General features: G+C 39.9%; 1 protein-coding gene across 1 annotated transcript in view; it reads right to left on the bottom strand.

The window, feature by feature from the left end:
• LOC118852927 (solute carrier family 22 member 11-like) overlaps positions 1–18,893 on the bottom strand; it is a 31,997-nt gene extending 13,104 nt beyond the window's left edge. Inside the window, exons 1-5 of the mRNA XM_036762657.1 lie at positions 18,492–18,893; positions 17,735–17,838; positions 16,809–16,963; positions 16,544–16,712; positions 1,507–1,624 (exon numbers count right to left, since the gene is read on the bottom strand). Of these exons, the coding sequence (XP_036618552.1) occupies positions 1,507–1,624; positions 16,544–16,712; positions 16,809–16,963; positions 17,735–17,838; positions 18,492–18,893 (948 nt within the window). The remainder of the gene's footprint in view (positions 1–1,506; positions 1,625–16,543; positions 16,713–16,808; positions 16,964–17,734; positions 17,839–18,491) is intronic.
• Positions 18,894–22,466: the final 3,573 nt, after the last annotated feature.

The following is a 22,466-nucleotide window of genomic DNA, read 5'->3' as shown; positions in this document are numbered from 1 at the left end:
CCCAAAAGTCTTGTTAAGCCTTTCCTTACCCCAATGGCAAGTTCTATTACAACATGCCCAGTGAAGCCATGCCATGGTCAGAGGAGTACCATTGAGAACCCCCAGGTCATGCAAGATCAGCAGAGACCACAGGCTGTGCTCATGTCTGTCACTACAGATTACAGTTGTTGAAAGTGTTCACCAGGTTTGTGGGGAAATTATTGATAATTTCTTACCATGTTCTTTCATTAAATGCCTTTGCTCGGTTTGTGCTCTTTGGCTGAACAACAAAGGCAACCTTACTACTGGGGGCTCGTGAGCTATGGTTTTGAGAGGATGTAGCTCCACAGAGAGAACACCATGCTTCTGTTGTATTTTCCCATCCTTGCAGCAAGACTGAAGGTTGAGGCTTTAGCTTGAACAGAGGGCAATATTCTTTCAGCTGCTGTGTGAATTTGGTCCCATAGAAATTCAAAGCTTGGAACCACGGGTGGTCCTGTTTGGGTAACCCACTTATGAGTTAGGGAAATTCCCATGGAAGTTATACATAGATGAAGAAACTGAAGACTCAGAGGATAAGGGACTTGCCCATGATGACCCAGCCAGGACCTGACTGAGGAAGGATTCAAACTCATGTCTCCTAACTGAAAAATCTAGTGTTCCATCCACATTGCCTTCAGGGGCTGGCTTCTGTACCTACCTTGTGCTCCTGTAAGTTACTAGAGCACAAAGCATTAAACTCATTTCATGCGAATTTCATTGAAACCCTTTTTATACTTTTGTCCTGTGTAAATAGGTGATCCTTGCTAGGCTCAGTCACAGTCAAGACTGCTCTGGGGCCAGAGAGAGGCAGGGAAGAAGCACTCTCTGGGGCCAGAGAGAGGCAAGGAATAAACACTTATGAAGAACCTTTATATAGAAGGCAAGCACTGTGCTAAGTGTTTTACGAATAAAATCTCATTTAATATTCATTATATAATTGTCTAATCAACCATTTTACATTGTCTGCTTATGGAATGGCAGGGCAAAGGTTAAACCACTGAGTAAAGAAAGAAATGAGGAGAAAAAAAGCAGAAAGAGCAGACAAGAAGGAATAGGGAGAATGGAGTTTGAGACAGGAGGAGAGAAGGGCAGAGGGCTGCAGAGACCTTCTTAAACCAGAAAGAAGCAGAGACTCCCTCTGGCCCCCTCCTCCACAAAGGGATCCTCACACCATCCCATAGTTCAGGTACCTCCTCCCCAACTCTGATTTCTCTCTCTGACACAACTAGAAAGCCTCAAAGATTGGTGTCTTCAAACAGGCAAGTTTACTGTAGCCTCCAAGGACTCTCCATCACAGAGTCTCTATTCTTGTTCAATATGAATTAAAGTATCCACCCCAATCTCTTACTGTTCCCTGGCCCACTGAGAGTTAGATTAGCATCATCAGAAATTGGGCTTTCCTCTTGGTAGGCCCCCATCTATTGGGCTTGACTTCAAAAGCCACCATTTCCCACACCCAGCCCTGGCTCCTCCTTCCCATCTCACCTCTACAGTCAGGGTCTCATCCTTTACTCCATTGATTTTTGCGACTTTCCTGAGCACCTTTAAGGCATCGTCATATTTGTTGTGGACAATCAGCCATCCAGCAGATTCTGGCAACCACCTAATTAAATAGTGCAGGATGGATATTATTAATTCTCCAATTTCTCCTCATTCAAAATCACACTTCTTGTGTGTATCAGAGTTTGGATTCTTCTTGTTATTAATTCTACATCTTGGTATCATTTAATATGCAAAAGAAGGTTCTCCTGTAAAAGCTTTCATCCCCAATTATGCCACAGACCTCCAACAAGTTCACCAGAGTTGCTGGCCAACTAAAGTCTTTCTTACTTTTTCCACTTAAATAAAAATTCTGTAAATGAGTCAGGTCAGGTTTAACTTTTAGCTCAAATCTGTCTTCCCCAATAGATGTTCTTATAGGCCTGTCAGGAAAAACTTCTAAAATTGTCAATAGATTAGACATCATTTAAATCACCCTTTCATTCCTTGAAGCTCTAAATGGAAACAAATCCCTTCCTTCTTCTCTATCCCATGGGAGTAATCATCTCAGGTGCACAATTCAGCAAGAATTCAATTCTTTTATCAGCAACGCAAATGCAAATAGGAGAATTACATCATTTGAGTATGTCTTGATTCACTGACCAGGAAATGGACATTTCCATCCATCCTAAGAGATGTTTATCTTATCTTTTCTATTAGAAATAATTTGTTTTCTTGATTTTCAAGCTTCCTTCTAAACCCTCTCTGTTCCCTTATTGCTCTAGCAAAAGAAAAAAAATAAATATAACAGGCCTAGCATCAGTTTGTTAAAACTTTCAAGGTTAAAACAAACGCTTCTTGAATCTACCTAAAATTTTGTCACCACAGTCTTAATTAGAAAGATGAAATATGTGTTTAATGAGCCCCCTTAACATTGTAAATACAAGTTTCTTTCTAGACCATCCATTGAGAGCATCAGAGCAGGGTACTCTCCATGGGATTGTAAGATCATTAGTGCAGAGGCTGAACCATTTTAAGAATTCTCTAACAAACTTTTCTACCTTAGTGAGTTAGAAGTCTCTTCGGAGATGAGATAAATTTAAAAAAAACTTAGAAACAAAATGATTCTAATTCAAAGATTATTGATACTAGAGCATAGATCATTCAATTAATTCCATACAGATTTTACTACAACTGTTTCTTTAAAAGACCACTCCAACTCATGAAGTCATAAACAATAATATAATCATTCAATAAGACTTTCTTGGGGGGGAGCGGGCAGAGCCAAGATGGAAAGCAGAGACTTGCCTAGGGCTGACCCCCAGGATCCTCTAAATGACTATAAAAATGGCTCTAGAACTGCATAAACCACAAAATAACAGAGGGAAGCAGGGCTCCAGCCCAGGACATCCTAGATGGTCACTGGGTGAGGTCTATCGCACAGAGCTGGGAGGTTCTTGGGGGAGGAGGAGCGCTGCTGTGGCAGAGCTTATTGTGTAGAAGGAGTTCTGAAAACAGCAGTTCAGCCCCCAAAGCTTGAGACAAAGTACTATCTACTCTACAATCAGTCATACCCCAAAGAAAAGCTCAAGGGTCAAGTAATTGGCTGGGAACATGAACAGGCAGCGAAAACGGACTCACATTCAGACTCAGACTTTAGAATCTTTCTTTGGTGACAAAGAAGATCAAAGCATACAGCCAGAAGAAGTCACCAAAGTCAAAGAGCCTACATCAAAAGCCTCCAAGAAAAGTATGAATTGGTCTCAAGCCATGGAAGAGCTCAAAAAGGATTTGGAAAATCAAGTAAGAGAAGTAGAGGAAAAATTGGGAAGAGAAATGAGAGTGATGCAAGAAAACCATGAAAAACAAGTCAATGATTTGCTAAAGGAGACCCAAAAAATACTGAAGAAAATAACACCTTAAAAATAGACTAACTCAAATGGCAAAAGAGCTCCAAAAAGCCAATGAGGAGAAGAATGCCTTGAAAGACAGAATTAGTCAAATGGAAAAGGAGGTCCAAAAGACCACTGAAGAAATACTACCTTAAAAATTAGATTGGAGCAAGTGGAAACTAGTGACTCTATGAGAAATCAAGATATTATAAAACAGAACCAAAGGAACGGAAAAATGGAAGACAATGTGAAATATCTCATTGGAAAAACCACTGACCAGGAGAATAGATCCAGGAGAGATAATTTTAAAATTATTGGACTACATGAAAGCCATGATCAAGAAAAGAGCATAGACATCATTTCTCAAGAAATTATCAAGGAGATCCCCAGGCCTCCCAACACAGGACGGCAGTCTGTGGAAGCGACAAGAGGCAGCGCAACGCCACCGGCTGTGAAACACCGACTCCTGAGGCTTGCAGCCCGGAGGTATGAAATGCTTCTTGAATTTCCGGGAGACATAATGGCCAGGTAAATGGCTCTAATCCCTCCCCTCCCCACCCAGAGAATTCCTCAGGGGAAAAAAAAAGAACACTGGAACAGAGGAGAAAGAAGTGGGGCTTCAGTGGTCAAATAGCAGAAGTTCATTAGCACCAGAGGGGCAGAGCCGGCAGGGGTCAACACCAGGAGCCCAGATGTAATCTTGCTCCCCCAGGGGAAGTGCCAGACATCAGCTCAAACAACAAACAGCTGAGACCATTGCTGAAGAGCAACAGTGCTGGAGAGCACCCCTAGGGAAAGAGACATCGGGGAGCCAGACCCCTCCCCCACACCTCAGGAAACTGAAGGTTATAATTCTAGACTCACAATCCCCAAAATAAGAAAGCTGGGACAGAGAGCCATGAGCCCCAAGGGCAGAAATTTGTTGTAAAGCCAGGAAAAGGCAAACCAACATGAAGAAGAACACAAAAAAAACGAAGACAATAGATTCTTTTTATGGAGATAGGCAGGATCAAAATACCAATATGGAAGGGGACAGCAATGACACTGTTGATACATCTGATACCTGAAAAGGTAATGTGAACTGGTCTCCAGCCCAAAAATCACTGCTGGAAGAGCTAAAGGAGGATTTTAAAAACCAAATTAGGGAGCTAAAAGAGAATATGGGAAAAAAAGATTAGCAAAATGGCTACGGAGATTCAGAATCTAGACAGAGAAAATGACACCCTGAGAGGCAAAATCAACCAACTGGAAAAGGAGACTCAAAAGCAAAATGAAAACACTAACTCATTAAAAATTAGGGTTGAGCAAGGGGAAGCTAATGAGTCTACGAGGCACCAAGAAGTAGTAAAACAAAATGTAAAGAATGAAAAAATAGGAAAAAATGTGAAATATCTGATTGGGAAAACAACTGACCTGGAAAATAGATCCAGGAGAGACAATTTGAGAGTTATTGATCTACCGGAAATCCACGATGAAAAAAAAGAGCCTTGACAGTATCTTCGAAGAAATTATCAAAGACAACTGCCCAGAGGTCCTAGAACTGGAGGGCAAAATAGTTATTGAAAGAATTCACCGATCACCCCATGAAAGAGATCCCAAACTGAAAACACCAAGAAATATCATAGCCAAATTTCAGAACTATAAAGTCAAGGAGAAAACACTTCAAGTGGCCAAAAGGAAAGAATTCAAATATCGTGGAACTACAATCAGGATCATGCAGGATCTCTCAGCTTCCACATTAAAAGACAGGAGAAATTGGAATATGATATTCCAAAGGGCAACTGAGCTGGGACTGCAACCAAGGATCAACTACCCAGCAAAACTAAGCATAATTTTTCAGACAAGGAGATGGACGTTCAACGAAATAAGGGAATTCCAGACCTTCCTGATGAAAAGGCCAGAACTCAATGGAAAATTTGATCTCCAAATACAAAACTCAAGAGAGACATAAAAAGGTAAACAGGGGGAAAAACCCCCACAAACATTATTAATTAATAAGGCCAAATTATTTGCATCTTTGTATGGGATTATATCATCTTATGTATGTTTGATATATAGACATATATATGTCAGTCTTGAGAATGGTACAGCTATTATGATGATTGAAAGGGATACACATAGATTGTGAATGCCTGTATAAAATAATTGACATAAGGGTAAAAAACATAAGTAAGATATGTAAAGGGAGGGCTATGAGAGAAGAGGTAAGGAGGTAGTAGAAAAGGGTAAATTACACCAAATGAAGAAGCACAAAAACATATTATAGTAGAGGGAAATAAGGGAGGGAGAAGAGCAGTATTTGAGCTTCACTATCATCTGATCTGGTTCAAGAAGGGAATAACATACCCTGATAAGTATAGAAACATAACTTGTCCTACAGGAAGTAGGAGGGGAAGGAGGAGAAAAAGGGAGGGGGGTAGTCAGAAGGGAGGGGAGAAGTAACAAGTGGGAAACAATAAGATAAGGGAGGGGAATAAAGAGGGAGGGTAAACTGAGGAAGGTGGCAGTGAAAAGCAAAACTTTCTTCAGGAGGGGAAGGGGAAAGGGAGAAATAAAAGCATAAACAGGGGGAAATAAAAGCATAAACAGGGGGAAATAGGATGGAGAAAAAGACACAGATAGAAATCATAACTGTGAACGTGAATGGGATGAACTCTCCCATAAAACGGAAGCAGATAGCAGAATGGATTAAAAACCATAATCCTACAACATGCTGTTTACAAGAAACACATTTGAAACAGGTGGATACACACAGGATAAAGGTAAAAGGTTGGAGTAAAATATTTTGCGCCTCAGCTAAACTAAAAAAGGCAGGTGTACCAATCCTAATCTCAGACAAAGCAAAAGTAAAGATAGATTTAATTAAAAGAGAGAAGGAAGGACATTACATCCTGCTAAAAGGCACCATAAACAATGAAGCAATATCATTGTTTAACATATATGCACCGAGTGGTATGGCATACAAATTCTTAGAGGAGAGGTTAAGAGAGTTACAGGAAGAAATAGACAGCAAAACTATGATATTGGGAGACCTCTACCTCCCTCTTTCTGAACTTGACAAATCTAACTTCAAAATACATAAAAAAGAAGTTAAGGAGGTAAACAGAATTTTAGAAAAGGCAGATATGATAGACCTCTGGAGAAAACTGAATGGAGATAAAAAGGAATATACTTTCTTCTCAGCGGTACATGGCACATACTCAAAAATTGACCATGTACTAGGGCATAAAAACCTCACAATCCAGTGCAAAAAGGCAGAAGTAGTCAAAGCACACTTTTCAGATCATGATGCAGTAAGAATTATTTGTACCATGGAAAAATAAGCTAAAAATTAATTGGAAACTAAATAATCTAATTCTAAAGAATGAGTGGGCCAAAGAACAAATCAGAGAAACAATTAATAACTTCATTCAAGAGAATGACAATAATGAAACAACATACCAAAACTTATGGGATACAGCAAAAGCAGTTCTTAGGGGAAGTTTAATATCCCTAAATGCTTACATGAATAAAATAGGGAAAAAGGGAGATCAATGATCTGGACATAACAGCTGAAAAAACTAGAAAAAGAGCAAATTGAATATCCCCAATTAAATACCAAATTAGAAATACTGAAAATCAAAGGAGAGATTAATAAAATTGAAACCAAGAAAACTATTGAATTAATAAATAAAACAAAGATATTGGTCTATGCCCAGTTTTTGCCCTACCATTTTCCAATTTTCCCAACAGTTTTTGTGAAATAGTGAATTATTAGCCCAGAAACTGGCCTCTTTGGGTTTATCAAAGAGTAGATTGCTAAACTTGTTGATTTCACCTACTTGTGTACCTATCCTATTCCACTGATCCACACCCCTGTTTCTTAACCAGTACCAGGCAGTTTTGATGACTGCTGCTGTGTAGTACAGTTTAATATCTGGTGTGGCTAAGCCACCATCTCTAGCATGTCATTTCATTAATATCCTAGATACTCTAGACTTCTTGTTTTTCCAAATGAATTTGTTATTATTTTGTCCAGCTCAGTAAAAAAATTTTGGTAGTTCGATTGGTATGGCACTGAATAGATAGATTAATTTAGGTAAAATTGTCATTTTTATTATATTAGCTCGGCCTAACCATGAGCAACTGATATTTCTCCATTTATTTAGATCTGATTTTATTCACGTGAAAAGTGTTTCATAGTTATGTTCATATAGGCCCTGGGTTTGTCTTGGCAAATAGACTCCCAAATATTTTATAGTGCCTTCAGTAACTTTGAATGGAATTTCTCTTTCTATCTCTTGCTGTTGGGCTTTGTCAGTAATGTATAGGAATGCTGAGGATTTATGTGGGTTTATTTTATATCCTGCAACTTTGCTAAAGTTGTTTATTATTTCAAGTAGTTTTTTACTTGATTCTCTAGGATTCTCTAGATAAATCATCATATCATCTGCAAAAAGTGATAATTTAGTTTCTTCTTTGCCTATTCTAATTTCTTCAATTTCTTTTTCTTCTCTTATTGCTACAGCTAACGTTTCTAGTACCAAATTGAATAATAGGGGTGATAATGGACACCCTTGTTTCACCCCTGATCTTATTGGGAATGCATCTAGCTTATCCCCATTACAAATAATGCTTGTTGATGGTTTTAGGTAGATGCTATTTATAATTTTAAGGAAGGTTCCACTTATTCCTATGCTTTCTAGTATTTTTAATAGGAATGGGTGTTGTACTTTGTCAAAGGCTTTTTCTGCATCTATTGAGATGATCATATGGTTTCTGCTGGTTTTGTTGTTGATATGGTCAATTATGCTAATAGTTTTCCTAATATTGAACCAGCCTTGCATTCCTGGAATAAATCCTACCTGGTCATAGTGTATTATTCTCGTGATGAGTTGCTGCAATCTTTTTCCTAATATTTTATTTAAAATTTTTGCATCAATATTCATTGGAACATTGTTGCATTGCTGGTGGAGTTGTGAGCTGATCCAGCCATTTTGGAGAGCAGTTTGGAACTATGCCCAAAGGGCTATAGAAATGTTCATACCCTTTGACCCAGCAATACCACTTCTAGGGTTGTATCCCAAAGAAATCACACAAGCGGGAAAAGGACCCATATGTACAAAAATATTTATAGCAGTTCTCTTTGTGGTAGCCAAGAATTGGAAATCAAAGGGATGCCCATCAATTGGGGAATGGCTGAACAAGCTGTGGTATATGAAGGTGATGGAATACTATTGTGCCATAAGAAATGGGGATGATGCAGACTTCATAACAACCTGGAAAAACCTACACGACATAATGCTGAGTGAGCGGAGCAGAGCCAGGAGAACGTTGTGCACAGCCACAGATATATGGATTCCGTGAGGACCAACCCTAACATACTGCACTTTTCTCAGCAACCTAAGGGGCAAGGACAACTCCAGGGGACTCACGATGGAGAATGCTATCTTCATCGAGACAAAGAACTGCGAAGTTTGAATACAGACTGAGGCACACTACATGCTCGCCTTTTTTGCTTCTCTTTTGTTTTTGTTTTTGGGTTTGTTTGTTTTTTTGGTTCTGTTTCTTCTTTCTCATGATTCATTCCATTGGTCAAAATTCTTCTCCACGACTTGACGTGGAGGGAGGGGGGAGGAAGGGGAGAAAAACTGGAACTCAAAACTATGTAGAACCGTGTGTGGTAAACTAAAAATAAATAAATAAATAAATAAATAAATAAATAAATAAATAAATAAATAAATAAATAAATAAATAAATAAATAAAACAAAACAAAGAGCTGGTTTTATGAAAAAACCAATAAAATTGATAAACCTCTGGTCAATTTGATTAAAAAAAAGGAAGAAGAAAATCAAATTACCAGTATCAAAAATGAAAAGGGTGAGTTCACCTCTAATGAAGAGGAAATCAAAACAATATCTAGAAATTATTTTGCCCAATTGTATGCCCATAAATTTGACAGCCTTAGAGATATGGATGAATATCTACAAAAACATAAACTGCCCAGGTTAACAGAAAAGGAAGTAAAATATCTAAATAACCCCATCTCAGAAAAAGAAATTGAGCATGCCATCAATGAACTCCCTAGGAAAAAATCTCCAGGGCCAGATGGTTTTACATGTGAATTCTATCAAACATTTAAAGAACAACTAATTCCTATACTTTGTAGACTATTTGGGAAAATAGGTGAAGAAGGAGTCCTACCAAATTCTTTTTATGACACAAATATGGTACTAATACCCGAACCAGGTGGAGTCAAAAGAGAGAAAGAAAATTATAGACCAATTTCTCTAATGAATATTGATGCAAAATTTTTAAATAAAATATTAGCAAATAGATTGCAGCAACTTATCACGAGAAGAATACACTATGACCAGGTAGGATTTATTCCAGAAATGCAAGGCTGGTTCAATATTAGGAAAACTATTAGCATAATTGACCATATCAACAACAAAACTAGCAGAAACCATATGATCATCTCAATAGATGCAGAAAAAGCCTTTGACAAAATACAACACCCATTCCTATTAAAAACACTAGAAAGCATAGGAATAAGTGGAACCTTCCTTAAAATTATGAATAGCATCTACCTAAAACCATCAGCAAGCATTATTTGTAATGGGGTTAAGCTAGATGCATTCCCAAGAAGATCAGGGGCGAAACAAGGATGTCCATTATCACCCTACTATTCAATTTGGTACTAGAAATGTTAACTGTATCAATAAGAGGAAAAAAAGAAATTGAAGGAATTAGAATAGGCAAAGAAGAAACTAAATTATCACTTTTTGCAGAAGATATGATGATTTACATAGAGAATCCTAGAGAATCAAGTAAAAAACTACTTGAAATAATAAACAACTTTAGCAAAGTTGCAGGATATAAAATAAACCCGCATAAATCCTTGGCATTCTTATACATTACTAACAAAGCCCAACAGCAAGAGATAGAAAGGGAAATTCCATTCAAAGTTACTGTAGACACTATAAAATATTTGGGAGTCTATCTGCCAAGACAAACTCAGGGACTATACGAACATAACTATGAAACACTTTTCATGTGAATGAATTCAGGTCCAAATAAATGGAAAAATATCAGGTGCTCATGGTTAGGCCGAGCTAATATAAAAAATGACAATTTTACCTAAATTAATCTATCTATTCAGTGCCATACCAATCAAACTACCAAAACATTGTGCCACAGAGCTGGATAAAATAATAACAAAATTCATCTGGAAGAACAAGAGGTCTAGAATATCTAGGGTATTAATGAAAAGAAATGCTAGTGAAGGTGGCCTAGCAATACCAGATATTAAACTGTACTATAAAGCAGAAGTCATCGAAACTACCTGGTACTGAGAAACAGAGTCATGGATCAGTGGAATAGGATAGGTACACAAGATGGAGGAGTCAACGACTATAGCAATCTACTCTTTGATAAACCCAAAGTGGCTTCTGGGCTAAGAATTCACTATTTCACAAAAACTGCTGGGAAAACTGAAAATGGTAGGGCAGAAACTGGGCATAGACCAATATCTTACACCATATACCAAAATAAAGTCAAAATGGGTTCATGATAGAGGAATAAAGGCTGATACTATAAGCAATTTGGGAGAGCAAGGAATAGTTTACCTATCAGATTTATGGAAAAGAAAAGAATTCATGACAGAAAAAGAGATAGAGAGCATTACAAAATGCAAAATGGATAATTTTTATTATGCTAAACTGAAATGTTTTTGTATAAAAAAAGCCAATGCAACAAAGATTAGGAGGGAAGCAAAAAACTGGGAGAAAATCTTTACAACCAGTGTCTCTGATAAAGGCCTCATCTCTAAAATATACAGGGAACTGAGCCAAATATATAGGAATACAGGTCATTCCCCAATTAAGAAATGGTCAAAGGATATGAACAGGCAGTTTTCAGAGGAAGAAATGAAAGCTATCTATAGGCATATGAAAAAATGCTCTAAATCACTACTGATTAGAGAAATGCAAATCAAAACAATTCTTAGATACCACATCTCTCCTGTCAGATTGGGTAAAATAACAAAACAGGAAAATGATAAATGCTGGAGAGGATGTGGGAAAATTGGAACATTGTTACATTACTAGTGGAGTTGTGAGATGATCCAGCCATTTTGGAGAGCAATTTGGAACTACCCCCAAAGGACTATAAAAATATTCATACCCTTTGACCCAGCAATACCACTTCTAGGGTTGTATCCCAAAGAAATCACACAAGCGGGAAAAGGACCCATATGTACAAAAATATCTATAGCAGCTCTTTTTGTGGTAGCTAAGAACTGGAAATCAAAGGGATGCCCATCAATTGGGGAATGGCTGAACAGGCTGTGGTGTATAAAGGTGATGGAATACTATTGTGCCATGGGAGATGGGGATTACGCGGACTTCATGCCAGCCTGGAAAAACCTACACGACGTGGTGCTGGGTGAGCGGAGCAGAGTCAGGAGAACACTGTGCATGGCCACAGATGTGTGGATTCTATGGGGACCGGCCCTGACAGACTTCGCTCTTCTCAGCAACACAGGGTACAGAGACAGCTCTGGAGGATTCATGATGAAGAGTGCTGTCTACATCCAGAGAGAGAACTGTGAAGTGTGGGTGCAGATTGAGGCACGCCTCGTGCTCACCTTTTTCTCACCCTTTTTTTTCTTCTCTTTTGTTTTTGGGTTGTTGGGGGTTTTTTGGTTCTGTTTCTTCTTTCTCATGATTCATTCCATTGGTGGTGATTCTTCTCCACAACTTGACTAGTGTGTGAATTGGTTCAATGTGAAGTTGTTCGTGGTAGTTATGTGGGATTCCATGCCATCTTGGGGAGGGAGGGGTGAGGGGGGAGGGGGTCTGGAACTCAAGATTATGTAGAGCTGTGTGTTGTAAACTAAAAATAAAAATTTAAAAAAAGGAATTATCAAGGAAAATTGCCCTGATATTCTAGATCCAGAGGGTAAAATAGAAATTGAAAGAATCCACTGATCACCTCTTGAAAAAGATCCCAAAAAGAAAACTCCTAGGATTATCGTTGCCAAATTCCTGAGTTCCCAGGTCAAGGAGAAAATACTGAAAGCAGCCAGAAAGAAACAATTTGAGTATTGTGGAAACATAATCAGGATAATACAAGATCTAGCAGCTTCTACATTAAGGAACTGAAGGGCTTGGAATATGATATTCTGGAGGTCAAGGAGTTAGGATTAAAACCAAGAATCACCTACCCAGCAAAACTGAGTATGATGCTCCAAGGCAAAATAGGGATTTTCAATAAAATAGAGGACTTTCAAGCTTTCTCAGTGAAAAGACCAGAGCTGAATAGAAAATTTGACTTTCAAACACAAGAATCAAGAGAAGCATGAAAAGGAGAAAGAATATTGGAGCATATTGTGAGTTTGGAAATATTGGAAGTCCAGTGACAGGAGTCCAAGTCAGCATTTACTATGAGCCAAGTCACCAGCATAGCCTTAAGGAGTGGGAGTCAAGCCCAGCAGTAGCTAAGAAGCTGACTTAGCCAACAGTAATGACAAATTTGAAAGTGAGGGTGAATGCTCAGGGTAGCTACTTTAAATTTTGGCTTACTCTCCTCAGAGATTTAGGGGATATAGAGGAGAGCATGCCCTCAAGTGTTGGAGGTGGGAAATGATTTGAAAACTTTGTTCTTGTTATATCTTCTCAGTAAATATCCAGGTTTGTAAAAGCTAAAAAAAAGAAAAGAAATAGAGTGGTAGATCACTGGGATAGGTTAGGTATACAAGACACAATAGTCAACGACTATAGTAATCCTAAGACTCCAACTTTCAGGAGAAGAACTCACTATTTAACAAAAACTGCTAGGAAAACTGGAAAACAGTATGGCAGAATCTAGGCATAGACCAACATCTTACAAACTACACCAAGATAAAGTCAAAATGGGTACATGATTTAGATGTAAAGGCTGATACTATAAGCAAACTAGGAGAACATGGAATAGTTTACCTGTCAGATGTATGGAGAAGAGAAGAATTTATGACCAAAAAAGAGATAGAGTATGTTATGAACTTCAAAATGAATGATATTGATTACATTAAATTGAAAAATTTTGCACAAATAAAGCCAATGCAACCAAGATTAGAAGGTAAGCAGAAACCTGGGAAACAATTTTTACAGACAGTGCCCCTGATAAAGGCCTCATTTCTAAAATATAGAGAGAACTGAGTTGAATTTATAATATGAGTCATTCTTCAATTGATCAATGGTCAAAGGATATGAGCAGGCAGTTTTCAGATGAAAAAATTAAAGCTATCTATAGTCATATGAAAAAAACTCTAAGTCACTATTGATTAGAGAAATGCAAATCAAAACAACTTTGAAGTACCACATCATGCCTATCAGAGTGGCTAATATGACAAAACAGGAAAATGATAAATGTTGGAGAAGTTGTGGGAAAATTGGAACACTAATGCATTGTTGATGGAGTTGTGAACTGATCCAACCATTCTGGAGAGCAATTTGGTACTTTTCCCAAAGGACAATAAAACCATCCATAGCCTTTGATCTAGCAATACCACTTCTAGGTCAGTACCCCAAAGTGATCATAAAAATGGGAAAAGGACCCACATGTACAAAAATATTTATAGCAGCTCTTTTTGTGGTGGCAAAGAATTGGACATTGAGGAGATTCCATCAACTGAGAAATGGCTAAACAAGTTATGGTATATGAATGTAATGGAATGCTATTGTACTATAAGAAATGATGAGCAGGCAGACTTCAGAAAAACCTGTAAAGACTTATATGAACTGATGCTGTGTGAAGCGAGCAGAACCAGGAGAACCTTGCTCCCAGTAACAGCCACAGTGTATGATGACTGACTTTCATAGACTTAGCTGCAAGGATCTAAGACAAGTCTAAAAGACTCAAGATGGAACATGCCATGCACATCCAGAGAAAGACCTATGGATTCTGGATGCAGATCAAAGTGTTCGATCACTTCTTTCTTTTGTTCTTTTGGTTTGTATCTTCTTTCTTGTGGTTCCTCCCATTGGTTTCAATACTACTTTACAACACGACTAGTGTGAAAATGTTTCACGTGAATGTCTATGTAGAGCCTATATAAGACTGCGCGCTATCTTGGGGAGGGGATAGAGGAAGGGAGGGCAGAAAATTAAAATCTCAAAAGCTGAAAAAAGTGAAAACTGAAGTTAAAAACTAAAAATTAATTAATTAATTTTTTAAAAAGTGGAGACAACCCGAATTCCATGTTCCCCTGAGAGTCTTAGCTCTCCTCACACTCCTTCATCCCCTCAAGTGTTTCCTCTACCTCACCCTTTGTTCCTGTCTCCACATATTAAAAAGCCAGAATCTTCTCAGCCCTCCTGCTTCCTGCCACCAGTGTTTGGCCCATGAACATGTACTTCTCAATAGCTTCTGGAGTAGAAATGAAATTGATTTTCAAAAGTCTGTCTAAAGAAAAATTCTCTTTGAAACCAAGCCCTAACATCTTTGACATTGCTGTTCTTTATATGATATTATACAGAATATGGATTGGGACAATATCTTTAGAACTGACATTGTGGGTCCTCCAGAGATCTATGGAGAAATGCATGGTGGACACAGACTGAAAAGTTGGCTCAAAAGGTGTCACAAGAAAAGTTATATAGCGTAAGTGAGGGATAACCTGTGGGGAGCCTGAATCGTGCATTATGCCAAGCTGTGGCTAGAGAGGAAGTCTGCCTGTGCTATTTATAGGCAGCCTTTGAAGCATTCACGAGAGGTCATTTCCAAAGCCTCTCCTACATAGACTGCAGAAACAGAAACTCTCTTTAGCAGCAAAGAAGGTAAAACGTAGTAATCAATGCAATTGTCATCCTAAGAGATGTTTTTCCCCATGGAGTCACAGAGAGCATGTATGAGTTCGATTTAGATCTATGAGGATTTGTGAGATAAGCTATTGAGAAGACAAAATAAGACGAGGAGAAACCACTTTCTTGTTTTAAACTGTTATTTTGTGAAGAAGCATTATAAAGGTAATTGGATGAGGAGTGAGTCAGAGAAAGACTATTAAGTGGAAGGGCTTGAGAGAAGTTGAAGAGACTGTTTTCACATCACAGCTGGAAAGAAGCTGCAGAAGACAGAAAGATGGTGGAAAGGCCTTTGGGGTGTAATTCTCTTAACTCTATCCTCAATAAATCAATAAGCACTTATTATAGGCTCACTATGTGCCAGACCCTGTGCTAATGGTGGTGATACAGGGAAAAAGCAAAAACAGTGCATACCCTCAGAGAGCTCATGTTCTAACGGAGAGTCAACATGTAAAGACACAAATATATTTACATAAATGCCTATATATAAATATAAATATATTTCTATTCAGCTTTAGTCTTTCCATTGGAAATGCTTGAGCATCTTCTATTCTGTTAAAGACCCTTTTTTCCTCCAGTAGGATGCTGTTATTGTTCAGTCATGTCAGTAATGTCTGACTCTTCATGATGTGATTTGGGGTTTTCTGGGCAAAAGTACTGGAGTGGTTTGCCATTTCCTTCTTCAGCTCATTTTTACAGATGAGGAACTGAATCAAAGACGGTTAAGTGACTTGCCCAGGGTCACACAGCTGTTAGTGTCTGAGGCTAGACTTAAACTCGTGAGGAAGAGTCTTCCTTACTCCAAGTTCAGTACTCCATCCACTGCACAAGCTAGCTCCCCCTAAAGCTAGGAGGGACCTTAAAAGTCACTTAGTCTGACCCATTCATTTCACAGAGGAAGAAACTGGGGCATGGGAAGGGTAAGTGATTTGTGAAAGGTTACTCATGTAATAGGGGTCAAAGGTGGGATTTGAACTCATGACTTCTGATTTGAAATTAAATTATTTTTCTAACCCATCTCTTGTGTCTTAGGATATTTTTTTAGTACTTTGGGAAAAGTCTGTTCATCACTAATAGCTTTCATTTTATTCTCTCTGTTTCTTATGACCTACAGAAAATTTGATGAAGACATCTGGATTCAAGGCTATGTCATCCACGCATGGTTTTTAACTCTTGACTGACACACATGTCCAATTATGGGAAACATTCCCATTCGCTTATGAGATCCAAAGCATCCTGAAATGCTTTCCCATATACAAAAGTTTGGGATTCTTCACCTTCCATCTGCAGGCTCTCAGAGACAGAACATAAGCCCCGGAGGCACTTACCAAGTAGTCAGGAGGAAGGCAAAGATGGGAGCAGACACCACCAGCTGGAGTTTCCGCCATTCCTGGATGCCATAAGCCAGAACCCCAATAAAGAGATGCCCCAGAATGGTGGATACACCAACTATGACTGTTACCAGGGGCCGGTGTTGGCTGGTGGTCCATTCCATGACTGAAAGGAAACCCCAGCACAGGAATAATTTCAGACACAGGTGAGATCTCAAAGAAGATGTGCAAATGTTGAAGAAGCCCCACAGAGGAGACTTACCGAGCGTCCCACTGCTAAGTGTGGCTCCTGATATTGAAAACCCAAGCAGAAAGCGAAGACAGCAGTAAAATGGGAATGACTGGGCAAAGGCAGCCCCAGTGCTGGAGACAGCCACCATGAGGTAACTTGGAGGCAGCATCCATTTTCTCCCAAACCTACATTACAGGAAACCTGATGGCTGTGACCCCAGTGCAAAGGCATAATGTCGTCTCCCCACCCGCAGCCCCCACCGGCCACTGTTTCCATTGCTATCCCCCCTCCCTGGAATGCCTTCCCCTCATTTCCTTCTAGCCTCCTTGGCTTCCTTAACTTTCAGCTAAAATTCCACCTTTAGCAGGAAGCCTTTCTCAGTCCTACTTAATGACAGGGCAGTGCCTTCCTCCTCAGGCTACCCCCAGTTTATTGTGTACGTCTCTTGAATGTGCAGAGTTGTTTGCATGTTGTCTCTCCCGCTAAATGTGAGCTCCTCGAAGGCAGGGACTGTTTTGGCTTCGTTTCCCATTCCCAGCTCTTGGCCCAATTCTTGGCACATGTTAAGTGTTTAAGAAATGTTTATTGACTGACTATTGACTGACTGACCTTTGTCTCATGTTCACCCCATCACCAGCCTGCCTTTCTTATTGGAATCTTTCCAGTCTTAGACCCACCTCCACCCACAGCTCCAAATTTAGCCCTGAATTTTCTCCCTGTTATTGTGGACTTCTAGCTTAGTGTGGAAATGAATAAAAAGTCCTTGATTTGAATTCTGCTTTTGATTATAGGTATATAACCTTGGGCAAGACTCTGTACTTCTTTGTGCCATGGCTTCCTCCTTTGTGTAATAAGTGGGATGGAGCAAATAATCTATAGTATCAACTTCCAACATTTAACTCTATGGCCCTCAGCTCCCTGGGTTTCAGGAACATCTATGTCCAGGTAAGACTGACCTGTGTGAGAAATAGCCCCATATGAGATATCCCACCAGAATCCCAGCAAAGAATATTGACTGAGGCAAGGACTTCAGTGTCTGTGAATCGCACACCAGGTCCCACTGAAAAGGAAGATAAAAGCATCAGATCTTAAAGTAAGGAAAGAGAATTTCAGGCTCAGGACTCTTGCTGCCAATGTGGCAAGAGAAAGACTATGATGGGAAAGAGACTCTGGCTCGGATTTCTTGGCCCACTATGACAGGAAGAGGACACTGTCTTCCTCATACAATCCTACATGGTACAGTCAAGCTTGGGACATTAATTTCAAGCTCGTTTTGACCCTGACCTTCCTGATGCAGACATGCTTATCTTTCCTCCTCTGATGTGTACACCCTGCCCCTCCTCCCCTCCTGCTTTCTGTAAAATTCCATTGCACCCACACTGCTTATATATTTGATATTCTATATAGGGCTGCTGAAGCTCTCAGCTCTCTGACTTTTTTCCTATACAGATGAGCCTGTGTTTGGAGCATAAAGAAAACCTGTAGAATAAATCTCTCTGCATTGTTCATTTGCCATTTGATAGCAGGGCCTAATCAGTGGATAACTCACTAATTTTTTATCACAAAGGGAGCTGTGAGAGGGAGGGCTGGCTGAGGAGAGGAATCCAATTCCATCATTCATCAAGGGAATCAAGTTCCAAATCAGTGGGACCTTTGGAAAAGGAAAATGAAATCTTCTGAGATGGGAATGTGGCAGCAGGAAGAACCACTTACCTCAGTCACAATGGAAGAAGTGAAGAGGCTTTGGTCATAAACCCAGCCATCCACACACGGCTCCATCTCCAGCTGGCTCAGGTTTTGTCCTGTGACATTTGGACCCAAGGGCTGCCCCTGTGGCCAGAGGAATCGGCGACACCTTTCTACTTTCCCATTGGAATCCAGGGGGATGGAAAGCTTTAGTAGAGAGCTAAAATTAAGATCCCCACTGACATTGAGCAAATCCAAGGTATTGTCAAGGAAGTGAACCCAGCACCGGTGCTCAGGGACAAAGGCTGTGAAATTCTCTATCAGAAAATGGCTACCAACAAATATTAGAGGGACAGCAAGAAAAAAGGTCTGAAGGATCTGGAATTTTCCCATATCTCCAACATCAGGTAGGAGATCCTCAAAGGCCATCAGGACTGGAATGCTGGCCACAAGAAGAGAATTTCTTCAGAGAGCTACTGGGTGAAGAAAGTAGTCATTTGACTGCAACAAAACACAAGATTTATTGTTTAGATGAGTGATGACCCTCTCCCAGAACCTTCCTCCTCACTTGTTGAAGCAATGTAGGTACACAGTGTTCTCAAGTCTGTGTGCTGTTGAGGATGCCAAAATATTTCAGACCATTCCTGAAGAAAAACTGGCACAAGGTTTAGCGTCTAGGTGGAAGGATATATTAGCACCAAGCTTGGGCACTTAAATGCTCATTCTATGGGAGCACCATGCCCAGAGGATCCCTAGTAGAGGTCCAACTTGCATATGGAGTCCGAGATGATAAGAAGACTCATAAAAAAACTTCCAGATATTTCCAGGCAAGAGAAGTGTTTTCACTATAAACCAGAGACAGAGCAGTGCCAGTTGTATGTGTTAAGCATGACAAAGATTAATTTACAGAATGTATTGGTTAAAAATCAACTTCAAGTTAAAGATGGGTACCTTTGACATGGCTGAGTTATTTGAGAGCCAGGTGGAATGTGCTGCTGGAAGCATTGACTGATTCATGGAGGTTCAGCTCCAGGGGCAATGAGAGGCCATGTGGGGGCAATGATGATGGGCAGGATGTCAGGGTAGACTGTGTTGGAGTTCCCCCTCAGAGTTCCCAAACCCAGGTGAATTCCAAAGGCCAACTTTGATCCCAGACAACTACATCCCACTTCTATCCTTTCTATAGAGATGTAGGGGCAGGCGAACTTTGGGGTCAGAATGTTGCTTAGGGCATCAGTCCTGATCATTTTGTCAGTTCAATTGAACTGTTTTTATATTCTGTGAACTTTGCCACATTATGATGCCTGTGGATAGACAGGCATCTTGGGGAGCAGTTGTAGAAAGAGCTCTCCTTTGCTCGGGACTTCCCTCAGCCTGAGTCTTCCTCTCTGAGATGTCCTTAGGGCCAATGGTTTCTGCCTGGCCTCACCTGAACTCACTGACTCTGGGATTTCTCCTTCAATGAACTTGGCTGCACCTCAGAAAGTGCAGTTAGTTTAATACCTCCTCCTTGGCCCCTTTGATATCATTGGGTCCTTGTCTTTCAAAAACCAACTGCCCTGCACTTAGGAGACTGGCTTTGCCTCCTTATATCATGACCTCTGATTCCTTTTTCTTGTTTTCTAAACTTTGGACATTTGTGCTTAAACCTTTGAAGCCACGGATTTTCCTACTGGTTCCTTCCTTGGATTTTGCCTGCTGTGAAGTTATGGGGGTCTCACCTGCTGGTCTTCTTCATTTTAGCTACTTACTATGGTGTCCAGCTTGGTGGATAATCCTCAGCCACTTCCTCCTTCCCCATCCTTTTTAATTTAAAACTCTTTTGATAGACTTGCTAGATGTATTCTTACAATTCTTTTTAGTTGTTAGTCAATAAACATTTTTAAAGTGCCTACTAAATACTAGAGATCCAAAAAGAGACAAAAGACAGTCCCTGCCCTCAAGGAGCTCACAATTTACTGAGAGAAATAGCAAACAAATGATTATGTACAAACAAACTATAAACAGGATACATAGGAAAGAATTGAAAGAGACAAAGCACTTTAATCAAAAGAGATTGGACTTCCACCCTGGTCAGGGATCTGTCATCCTCATATTGTTTTCATGTATGAATAATATTTTTGCAATTACATGCAAAATTTTTTAAACTTTTTGAAATTTGAACTCCAACTTCTCTCCTTTCCTCCTTCTTTCCCTTCCCTCAAATAGCAAGCAAATTATATAGGTAATGCCTGTGCAATCATGAAAATATTTCTCTATTGGTCATGCTGCTAAAGAAAGTACACACCAAAAAAAAGATAACAAAACCACACACACACACATACACACACACAAAGTAAGTGAAAAACAGGATGCTCCAAGCCCTCCTCCAGTCAAAACCAGAAGGCATGTAAGTCTCCCCTCTCAATCCCTTTCTCGCTCTGCAGTTGAGGTCACTCTCCAAGCACCTAGGAAGGCTTGGAGATTCTTTTGAGCCTATCTCAGACTCCAGTCAGGCCAGATGGTTTGGTTCAAGTCCACCTCAGACCTGGGAAGACCTTCCACTGCATAGGGAACATCCCATCTGGAAGCATATACCCAATTCTCTCATTCTCTAGGACACTAGGGAATTGAGAAACTGCAGGTGCTTTGGTTTGCTGAGGCTTGCTCCCTCTACACCCTAAGGTCCTCCTTAATGGAGGGACTCCCAGTCCCCATGCGCATGCCTGCCAGATCCCCCTTCTCATCCAGCCTCCTAGCCCCCAGATCCTCATCCTTGTAACCGCACTCAGTGGGACTTCCTGAGATTTGCCCTTAGGTTATCATTTACAGAACTGGAAAAAGCTTGGTCTCCAAGATCTTGAAAAGGAAGCTTTGTCCCTGGCCTCAATATGATCTACAGCAGGCCCATGGGCTGCATGTGGCCCGCAGTGCAATTTATGCAGCTCGCCTACAAGCACAGAAATTTATATAAATGCTTTAGTAAATGAAGCCGAGCTGCCGCAGAGCTCTCACTAAAATGGCAAATCAAAATATATTGTCTATTGTTTCAGTAAAAATCTAAGGTTGGACAGCCCTGATTTAGAGGACCAAGAAAATTCATCTGATTCATGCAGGGGATTTCTGACAAACCCCTCTGAACTTTTGGATTTTCCCCATCATTATCTATATCAACCCATCATTCTGTGTTTGTCCATGTGTGATGTGAGTGAGTGTCTATGGGAAATCTGAAAACCTGTAAGGGTTAAAATCAGCAAGCCAGCAAAAGAAGCCTCTAAGGTTGGTAGCTAGACTTTTCTGTGGAATGACTCTCTCTCTTCCTCTCCCTCCCTGAATGCAGCAGCCTCAGAGGACAAGGAGGATGAGATACAGAAAGAAAAAGAGAAAGAGAAAGAAAATTACTTTATTACTTCAGTTATATGATTGATAAAGGCAAATAGAAGAAGGTAGGAGAAGGGTCAGATTAGAATTAGAAAGAGATACCATTTTAAAAGGGCTTTAATCAAAATCCACCAGAGGGGTAAGTAGACAGAAGGAAAGGCAAGAAAGTTTTAGTGTATAGGAATGAGAGGAGAATGGGTAGAAGGAAATGCTAATCTATTTGCTTGAACAGTGTGAACAGAGGGTTTGAGAGTAAATAGTTCCGAAACTTTTGGAAAGAAAAAAAGTTGTTGATTAAAAACTCTCCCTCACTCCCTCACTCTCTCCCTCTCTCCTTCTCCCTACCTCCCCCACTCCCCCCTCATCTCTGTCTCTCTCTCTCTCTCTCTCTCTGTCTCTCTCTCTCTCTCTCTCTCTCTCTCTCTGTCTCTCTCTCTCTCTCTCTCTCTCTCTCTGTCTCTCTCTCTCTCTTTCTCCCTTCAAACTCTGGCCAAGTTCTGAATGTGGAATGATAGACAAGGGAAAAAGAAAGGGGGAACATTTTCCCCTCTGATCAAAAAGAGGTAGGTTGCCTAGTACCTAACTATTTCTACATCACCTAAAGAGAAAAGCTTTTGTGTAACATGACTCCCACTAGGGAGT

Source organism: Trichosurus vulpecula, chromosome 6, assembly GCF_011100635.1.
Source record: "Trichosurus vulpecula isolate mTriVul1 chromosome 6, mTriVul1.pri, whole genome shotgun sequence".
NCBI classification, from domain to species: domain Eukaryota; kingdom Metazoa; phylum Chordata; class Mammalia; order Diprotodontia; family Phalangeridae; genus Trichosurus; species Trichosurus vulpecula.
Note: the sequence above shows the minus strand (reverse complement) of the source record. Positions and strands in the feature narration are given on the sequence as shown.